This window comes from Lepisosteus platostomus, chromosome 10 (genome assembly GCF_059453375.1).
Source record: "Lepisosteus platostomus isolate fLepPlt1 chromosome 10, fLepPlt1.hap1, whole genome shotgun sequence".
NCBI lineage: Eukaryota > Metazoa > Chordata > Actinopteri > Semionotiformes > Lepisosteidae > Lepisosteus > Lepisosteus platostomus.
Genome location: NC_142620.1, coordinates 15,419,485 through 15,429,722, shown reverse-complemented (window position 1 = coordinate 15,429,722; position 10,238 = coordinate 15,419,485). Strand labels below are relative to the sequence as shown.

At 36.8% G+C, this 10,238-nt stretch overlaps 1 protein-coding gene across 1 annotated transcript in view; it reads left to right on the top strand.

Annotated features, from left to right (window-relative positions):
* Positions 1-127: 127 nt before the first annotated feature.
* susd6 (sushi domain containing 6) overlaps positions 128-10,238 on the top strand; it is a 28,480-nt gene continuing 18,369 nt past the window's right edge. The window contains exons 1-2 of the mRNA XM_088648398.1: positions 128-356; positions 7,290-7,449. Coding sequence (XP_088504524.1) covers positions 7,329-7,449 — 121 coding nt within the window. The 5' untranslated portion in view covers positions 128-356; positions 7,290-7,328. The remainder of the gene's footprint in view (positions 357-7,289; positions 7,450-10,238) is intronic.

Below are 10,238 nucleotides of genomic sequence, written 5' to 3'. Positions count from 1 at the left end.
GACGACAGCATCTGGGCTACCAGCTGATCTGTCAAGTGTTGCTAAGAGACCTGACGTTGCGCGCGCACTCCCCCAGCCTCCAACCTCTTTGCCTGCAGGCCCTTGTCAGTTCCCATGGAGACTGGGCGAGAGCGAGGCAGCTGCTGTGGTTAGATAAATGCAGGGTGTCCATTTCCGCTATTGCATTTTGCCTATGATTCCACTTACGGAGGCGGAGGAGAAAGATAACGACTTATTCCGGGTTTGTTACCTTGAAAACGGGGCGAAAGGGTAATTCTCTCTTTCTCATACATTCGGGGTATATGTCCCGGCGGTGAGTGAGAAGAGGGGTGGCCCTGAGGCTTTGCGGTGTGTTGGTGAGTGAATAAAAAGCCTTTTTCTTTTTTCGGTGTCTCGCTAGTCGAGCTATTTGTTGTTGTTCCTGTTTCAGGCCTGTCTGTCTCGGCGCCCGTGAGGAGTGAATATTATACCCTACCATCAGACTGGAGTCGGAGTATGTGACAAGAAAGACGTATATCAGAAATCTAACATGTCGGTCTTTGGTTACATGAAAACGAGGATGTGGTATCTTTAACCGCATTAAGTGAAGTGATCTCCGTATTACCCATCCACAGTTGCTTTTTCATGTTTTGAATAGTATTGGAATTAGTATTTTCCCCCTTGCACTATATCCTCTATACCTCTGTTTTATGCTGATGTGTATAATGTAGTACCCAGGTTTTTGTGTCTTGACAGTCCATCCTCACGCGTCTTTTTGTAGCATCTCCTGCTCGTGTGCCGCAACTGATTACTCTGCTTTTAAATCGCTTAGAGCTTAATAGTACTCTTGCTCTTTAGTTCAAAGCCAGCTATACTTGTGAAAAGTTAAATGCTGGTGGTTTTATGCTGCAGTGTGTAGATCATTGCTTTTGAACAGTAAGTGGTTGTGCTGTCCTACCACCTCGGGACTCGTATTTATAGTCAGGCTGTCACTGTTAAAACAGACTGTTCAGCCCCTTTAAGAAATTACACAATACATTTTTTTTACTTTATTTTTGTATACAAATTCGCAATAGTATTATTGCTGATGATGTTCACCTTCATATTTTTCTCTATTTTCCCTCACTGAACATTTTCAAGCGTTTGTTTCCTGTTCAGGCTGATGTGTATTAATATAATTTATCTACCAACCCACAGTAGATGAACACAGGCTGAAATCGTGCATCTGTTGCAGTATGCTATGTAGTATTTCCATTGATCGGCTGTAGCTACAATCTTTTGGAAGTGTAGTTTAAATTTGGTCTGAAATGCTTGTGAGCGTTGTATAAAATCGTTTAACTGCCTATGTAGAATCCAGTTTACAAAAATCAATGTATCTGGCTTAAAAAAAAACGAAATATCACTATCCAAATATACAGTGCAGAGTGGGATATTTTAACTGAATTATGTATATCGTGATTGAAATTTACTAAGGCACAAAATGAAAGTATATAGTTGTATGCTCATCTCATTCTAGTTGATTTACAATTCATGTTTTTTAAGTAATATGATGGAGATGTGTGTGTTTTATGGTTCATGTAGCAATTTGATTTTGCTGGAAAAAGAATCCTCTGAGTGAAACATCCTTTCCATATTGTTCCCTGCACCGTAATGCCAGAAACGCAGATTGTCGAACAGAATTTCAGTTTTTAATGATCTCCTGTAATGTGCTTTTGCTGGAAAGTCAAATGCACCAAAATCCTTTTCAAAATATTCAGTGAGACTTTGGCTTCCAGAAGGTCCATCCATTAAAATCTAGTGTATTAAATGCAATATGTGCCAGATAGGAAGGAGTAAACCAGTTCAATTCCATGCTGTTCCTATATCGGACTAGTGTGGATTTCCAAGGGCTTGATACTTTCATGCATTATGAGCTTGTGATGCCTTAAATATTATGCTGTGTTAGCCCTGTGTCCCAGAAGGTTGGCAAAATGATATACCCATTTACTATGTGCTGAAGACTAGAGTGCCTGTTCTGGAGGCCAAGTGATCATTGCCCTCACCTCTATCTGGGTACCCTGAAGGATGTATGGGCAAATTGTTTTCTATAGCCTCCTATCATTTGTAACCTTTCTTGTATTATTACTATCCAAATACCGTACCGTGATGATGTGCAGTTCGAAATCAACTTCTAGAAAATTCCAGAACTATTAGTACAGACAGTATATGCTTACCTGCTGTACAAAGGTGCTGGGGAAAGGTCAACCATTGCTTGCATTATGATCATGTTCTCTAGACTGCTGCAGACAGTTTTATTCAAAGCGATCAGTGGTAGTTTGCGTATCAGGATCTAAATACTACCACTTTGTTAGAGCTGAAGAACCATCTTGTTATGCATTAAGGCCAGCTATTGGCCTCTTTTCAACTGCAAATGACCGTAGACTTGAGAAGTGAGCTAAAGCTACCCTAGCACATCATGAACTCTACAGTGACAGCAGACATTGTACTGCTATTGGAGACAATGGTGCATTTAGTTAAACTGGTGCTGAGATGATTGCTTGGAAGAAGCTGATAAGATTAATGATTAAAGATTACTTTTACAAGGCCTGTGGTGTATTGGGCATCACAGAGACAAATGGTAGAAAAGCCTTCAAAGTCCTAAATAAGGACAGTCTTTGGGTGTCTGTTCAATGCAGCTTGGACACAACCTTTGGCCTTTCAACTTCAGACTCAAAACACCCTTTGACCCCTTGTTACATAATGGATGATGACCACGAGCACTGAGACAGGTATAGTTTTGACTTTGATGGATAACTCATTCAAGTTTAGATTAAATATATTGTCATATTTATTGTATGGATTCAATATATATGATGAAGATGGCTTTAATGTCCAGCATGAAAGCCTTAGAGCTATTGTACTACTAAAATTCCAAATTTGTCTAAAAGCTCCTTTGGGGTTTTTAAACTGCAGTTTAATATTGCTGTAGTCGGGTATGGTTGCATTTATTTTCATTGCTTATTTTAAGATGAGCTTTTTGTTTAATTGATTGTCTTATTTTAAGGCATAATTGAGAACTTTTTAAATGAGCAAAATCAGATACAATCCTAGCCACCAGGTGTAGTTTAGGGGATTAAAGGCAGTTTGCCTCCAAAGTTTGAGGTTCTGAAAAGCTTTTGGCTACTTTGACACTTTAGGACAGCACCTCAGGTTACTTGTCTGGAGGGTAAAACAACGAAGGCAACCCTGCAGAGTTAATGTGATATAATACACTGCAACAAAGGGGCTTTCTTCACTGTTTCACTGCCCTCTTATTCCATAATGCCACAGGGCAGAATTGGCTCCACATAAGCCTGAAGCATTAGCTCAGCCCTCTCAGATAGCAATCTCTTAGCATCTGTTGGCTGCTAAACGGATTCTTTCTGTTTGTAGCCACTGACTCTCATTCCACATTCCCTTTGAGGTCTGTAATGCCAAATGCTACTTGGACAGTCTGGGACTGGTACACATTTTAGCTTCAGTGTAAATTTATTGTAATTCAAAATATTTTTTTTTTTTAACTTTGCCCGATTTGAAAGCTCTTTTGTTGCCTTGTAGCCTTGGTGTTTTGGGGCTATATTGGCCTTTTGAGGGCAGAAGCTAGAGTCAGGCAAGAGTTAATCTAAGCAGAACCCTATTGGGTCATGTGATGTATTCCCTGGAACCAAAACAAGGAAGTGGCAGCTGCCTTTGTGTCATTCCAGAGCTGGGTGTGGAACTGTTTCTCCTGTGGAACAAATTGTCTGTGAAGAGTTTCACACACTGACAAAACAAATACTACACTCTGTATCAAAGGGCTCCCAGATGGCCAAACAGTTGATTGGAAGTTTCTTTGAGTGGGACACTTTAATTCTGAAATGCAAGCACTTATCTAAGAAAATATTAAGGCTGGGCTTCTGATCCTCATATTGGTTTGAAGAGCTATCTCTGTCAACATATTCCTAGGGAAACGGCCCTCATGGGGACATATTTTTTGAAGATCAGCATTTTAGACTTCCTTGGGTTTAATCTTCTGACAGAGTTATAGGTTTATTGTTATTTCCATGTGGCCCGACACTAGGCTTTGTTTTAATTGAATGAAGATATGATGTTGTATTATTTAGTTATATTACAGTGTCCTGTTAAATTACACAGAGGTAGTTGAGAAATTTAGTGATCTTTGCTGTTATAATCCTTACGGTTCCTAACAAAGACTTCTTAGTTGACCAAGGACGTTAATCACTTAAACACATGTTGAGACTTTTCTGCTAGTCTAAACTCTTTTATTAAGAAATTTATAAGCATGTATGTATAGCCTAAACAAAAAACAGAAGTTAGTCTAGACCAGCATACCTCTTCCTTGTAATTTTTTTTAAACCCCCATAATGAAGGTGTTTATTTGATTAACTAATCTGGTTAATGCAAAAACACTTATGATTCTGTTCACTGCCTTCTAATAAGGAATTCTGCCCAGTAGCTATGCCTCTACTTTGATTTCTTCAGCTCAGCATTGTTTTTACATCTTATCATTAGTACACACTGACTATCTGTTCAATACAGACTAAGCCTGGACTATGAATTGATGGTTATCCTATAAATATTCCTTTGCTTCATAAAATTGTTGTTTTTCATTGTTGGCTCTTTTACAAAGCAACTATGATGGTCCTTGAAATTCTTAAAAAAATGATTGCACTACTCTCGATATTGCATGATATAGTAACTTAGGTCTGAAAGTCTTGTCTTGGAGAATCTCTGTTTTTGTCCCATTTATCGCCTTCTTGCCTGATCTCGAAAGCTAAGCAAGAGGGACCCTGGTCAGTGCTTCAAGGCAAACTAGATTACTGCTATAAGTGGTGTTGTTACTTGGAATTTCCCAGCTAATATCCTGGAGTAACGACTGGAGACATTGTAGCACAGTAGCCACAGTCCTTTAGATGCTGCACTTACTGAGGGCTTGAGTATTTTGTCATTAAATATGTTGTAGAACTTCTTAGTGTAGGAATGTTAACCCTAGCTTCTTAGCTAAAGTTTCACACTGGGTTTTTATAATCTGACTTCTAAAAAAAAATGATGTTCTTCCTTTTCTGCTCTGTATCGCCTGGGTGGGTGCTGCACTTCAGTATTGGATAAAATGAGTCACTCTTATGTGTATATACAGTAGACTGCTTTGGGATGAAAAGCTTTTTTTACATTCAAGGAAATTATTCATTTTCTCACAGCTTTTTTTACACACAATCTTGATGGCATAATCAACCTACGTTGGACTTTTTACGAGTTTCACAGCACCTCAAGTTATTATGAAATATCAGGTGTATGAAGTATAAAACGCAACAATACCTGCTTCCTCTGCCATTCTCCTGCTACACTATAGATAACTTGGGAAGTCCAATGTTACCACACAGTGTTTAACTGTTTACTATCTCCTACCCAACGGAGGCTTTTTTCATATTTTAAAGGTGTTGCGTGATATAGTCGAGGAAGCGTTATAGTTTATTTGTGGACTGAAAGTCCTCAAGTCAGACAAATGTAGCTGATTAAAAGGAGTACTAAATATTCTGTTGTGATAAGACAATGTTAATACGGATTAACTAAGCAACATGAAAGATGTCACAATGTTTGTATATATATTAAGACGTGGAGTGCCATATGATGTTGATGTCATTATATCCTTTTTCTACAGGGTTATATATATCTGCAGGTGGTCAATATTCAAATAATTTTAATGGAACAGATTGTAAAAAAAAAAGGGTTATTTTGAATCATTAGCTGGCACTTAAGTATATACATTTTTTTAATGGTTTTTCAGCACATCTTAGAAGTTTGCCAAATTAGCTACACCAGAGAAACTGCAAATGGGACACAGGCAGACTTACTGTATTTAAGAATGCTATGGCTGAAGTTAGAAAACAGCAGTTGACTCTGGGGAGCAGAGGGTGGGGGTATAATTTAACAGTGTTGCCAAAGAATGGGTTTTTTTTGCAAACATTTTCCTGTTGTGGAACAAAAAGGGCAAACTGTTGTCTCATTTCCTCTAAACCTTAGTCTGGCCAATAAATACTTCTTTGATTGGCCTTTGTTCCAAAATGTACAAAGAAACGTGGTAAGTATTTAGTGTGATTTCATGTGTTCTTGCAAGGACTGATTAATTGTCTGTTTATGGTCACTGGTTTCCTTTCTATGATTCAGATATTTTTTTCCCCCTCTTGGAATTTTGTTGTACTTGCATTGCTAAATACTAAGGCGTCTGGTACAAAAGTTATTCAGCTTTCATGCAATTAATAAATAAGAAAATTGAATTATGCTCAGTTGAGCTTCCTTAAATTATTGTTTTTTTCCAGTATGATTGTTCTCTTTATACAATGGAATAGCTTGGGTCTTAGCGGCTCATTTTCTGTGTTATTCTCCTTTTAATTTTAAAATATACAAATATAAATATAGAAAATATTTTAACATAAACTCATTGTCATGGTGAGATGGCTTTTTTTTATTTTGACCATGCTCCTACCATTGCAAGGCTAATAAATGGCAATCTTAAAGTTTAGTTTTTCAGGCGAATGTGGGAGGCATCTAAGTTACCAAACCTTTTTAAAATAGCAAAAAGCCATGTTAGTTTAATAAACAACTTGTATTGCAAATAAAAAGTATAATTGCTATAAAGCATGCTAGAAAAAGAGGTATTTGTTAATATTCTATATTAAGTAGTATACAGTAGGTTAATAGAGAGTATCATAGAGCAAACCTTTTGTCAAGAGTCATGCTTGGAATAGATCTCGTGCTGTTTCTCCTGGTTTGTATGCGTCTCTGAAACTTCAGATATAAGAATGTAATTTTAGAACCTTTTATTTATGTTGCCACCCAATACATAGGCATAGTACTGTATATGCGCATACTGCAACTATTTAGGAGATTCTATCTTGCGTTAAGATTTCTAATTACTTTCTGTGACCTTGTTTTGTTGTTTAATTGATGTTGCACCAAAATATATAAATATGTATACAGTTGAACCTAGACACACTAAGGATTAAAAAAAAAACAACTTGATATTGTTGAGATTGTATGTGATTGTTTTTGAAGTCATATTGCATGCATTTACGTTTCCTGGATAGCTTTGTACCTTATGTTTTCTGAAGGTGTTTTTTTTTAATGTATGAATTGTTACAGATGGAAGACCATTTGACCCATGTAGCTATTTTAATAGCTTAAGTGAAAGTGATCTAAGGAGGTAGTGGGAGATGTTAGATGTGCTATTTCCATTGTAGCCGTTTTGCTTCTGGTGTCCGTGTGTAGACTTAAGTGTGTCTCATTCTTCACAGGTTTAGCCTGAAAGGTTCCTGCCTTGCAGTCAGAAAAAGATGTGCAATGGAATGGTAGCACCTAAGACAAGAGCCCTCATCCCTCTCCCTCCTGTTAATGACGGAATCCCACTAGCTCTGCTGCTGCTTCTTGCCTTTGTCTCCCAAGGGCTGGCATCAGGTAAGAAGAAACACTTTGCACAGCATTACTCACTTTGTCTGGTTTCTCACTCCCACGGCTATAGCCTACTTTTGTTCTAGCTGTCAGTACTAAATGGAACTGTGAAAGAAACATATTTTACAACCTACACCCCACACTCGCAACTCGCACTCACAGGGATGTTTGCCATCTTTTCAGGTAAGAAAAGCTGGAGTGAAACCTGTACTTTTGAGTTTCTTTCATGTGTTGAAATTGGATTAATTTATGTTCTGTAAAGGAAGGGATGCCTGGGAAAAAAAATCTAACAAAAGTAAAGATGATCAGTAGCATTTCTTTACTAAATAAGTAAATAGGAGTTTTTTTTCCATGGAAGGATAACTATAGTTGGATGATTGCATTTCAGGTTTCTTTTTATTGAAATATACAGGATTTATCTAGAATTTGTAGTACTGTAGATGAGTCTATGTATTCTGATGTTACAGCTATGTATAGAAGTTTTTTCACTAATACTAAGGCTACTTAGTGATTGCTTTCACTATTACTAATTTTAATATAGCGGATGTGAGTGATTTGCTTATTTTTATTTTAGAATGCTGTTTCAGTGGTTTGAATGAAAAACCTGTTCGTTTTATACCTTGTCAGAAACTGAAAGTCTTTAGGGTTAATATTCTTTGGTGCAATATATTATCCAAAACAGTCCATAATGTATTATTCTTCCTGTACAGCACATTGCTTTGATTAAGGTAATTTGAACAAAAACATTCTTATTACAGCTGTATTCTGGAGCAGAATGAGGAAGCAGACACGTTTCCAAAAAGGAATTTAGCACTCCATATTTCCCGAGTTTCAGTGTGCTGCCTGTGTTTATTTAGTTGTATTACTCACAATAAATTTAACCATTCATTGTGGTTTTCAACATATTGCTTATATTACTCATACGCAGGTATTGCAAAAGTAAGATTCAGTACATGGGGTATACCTGTACTTGAAATACGTTAAGTCTATTTTTTTTTTCTTGCTGCCTAGGATGTTCATGTTAAAACACACGCTCACCAGATCTGAACCCAATTGAGTATTTAAGGGCTAATCTGGAAGAACTATTCCCGTCATGAGCTGATAGATACCCCCCCCGTGCATAATTTCAGATGCTGGTAGACCCTGTGCTATGGTGCATTAAGGCATACATGGACTGGTTGCTCATGGTGGCCTCGTGCCCTGTTAAGTGACTTTACACCAGGGTTTAGTTCTGGAATTGTGGCACCTGAATTCTAAAACAGGCACATGTTAGGATCTCTTTGCATCAACATGCAAGTGCAAGAAAAGGCAGTGTCTAACATGATTTATTGACCCTTGACCTTGAAACTGGAGCACTCCTTCTTAACAGACTGTGTGCCAGGAGGGTCCATCTGCTGCCCGTCAGTGTCAGGTTACACAGGAAGTGAAAAGCTAAAGAACATAAGAAGGGAAGCAGAGAACAGGATGTGGGGATGCAATCAATCACTGAATTTAAGTCAAAAATAACAAGGCAGCTGTTTTTGCTCTCACACTTGCTTTAACTTGGACAAAGTTTTTGCAACCATCTAATGTAAGCCCTGTTTAACAGGAAACCTGCTCCACATCCAATTTATGAAGGATTTTAAGGTGTTAACTATTTTATTATTCATTTTCCCATGTATTTTAATTAAGTAATTACTTTCCAAGGATGGAATAATTTTTTGGAGTGTGTTATACAGTTTGCAAACTTACTTCTAAAGCTGTTAGAAATGTAGAATTTAATTCTACTGCCTGACAAAACTAACATCATTAGGGCTTCTCCCTTTTTTTAAATCTGTGCCCAATAGTTAAGCAAATTCCTTAAAATGTGCTTTTGCTTTTCATATAACATAATGAAGCATCAAGGTATTGTGATGAATTTAAAATCAAAAACAGCAAACGAGCCAAAGAAAAGGATTTCATTTTCAATTCATTTGAAAATGGATTTCAAGTCTTTATCAAGAGTGACATAAATGATCGAACAACTACTTTTTATAGTTGATTGTTAAATTTATACAGGTATACCTAATCAATTACAATTATTCTAAGTGACCTTGTTCCAATACTATATCCTATTAACTATATAGCTATATAGCCTTTTTTGCTGGATCGTTGGGTTTATATATTTTTTTCTTTCTCCCAGCTTTTTCTTTCACAATGTATGCACTTATGTTCAAAATGTAATGTTTTAAATCAAGTGAGATTGTATGGCAGTTCTCCAAGCCTGTAATCAGAAGATGGCATCATAATGAATAGCCACCCACAAAGTGACTTGTTAATTTATTCCATTAAACCACCATTCTCTCTCTTAAATTGCATCTTATCTTTGTGAACGTTCTTCTGCTCATCTATAGTTAAGTCTTCTGATTGAGGCTCTTTGTGCAGAGTACAACCTAGCTTTTGCAGATAATTCTTGTCTGCTGAATTATTAACCAGTTGTTGATTTTCTAAAAGCATTTTATTGCTTATATACTTGTTTCAGAATCATTACCCAAAGATTTTGGACAATTCCTACATATCTGTCTAAAAATAATGATGCTAGTGAATAGTCAGGTTTCAAATTGGAATTTATAAGAACAGGGTATACATGTAGCTGCAAATAAATAGTGCTTTTAAATGCATCTATTTTAGGGCACTAATGACATTGAAATATAAAAGGAAATGAACTATAATCATTACTTAATAGATCTGAATTGAGATAAGAATAATGTTACTAATGTAATTATACTGAGGACCAAATACATGGGTAAAACTGGTTTTAGTTTCACATTTGTGTT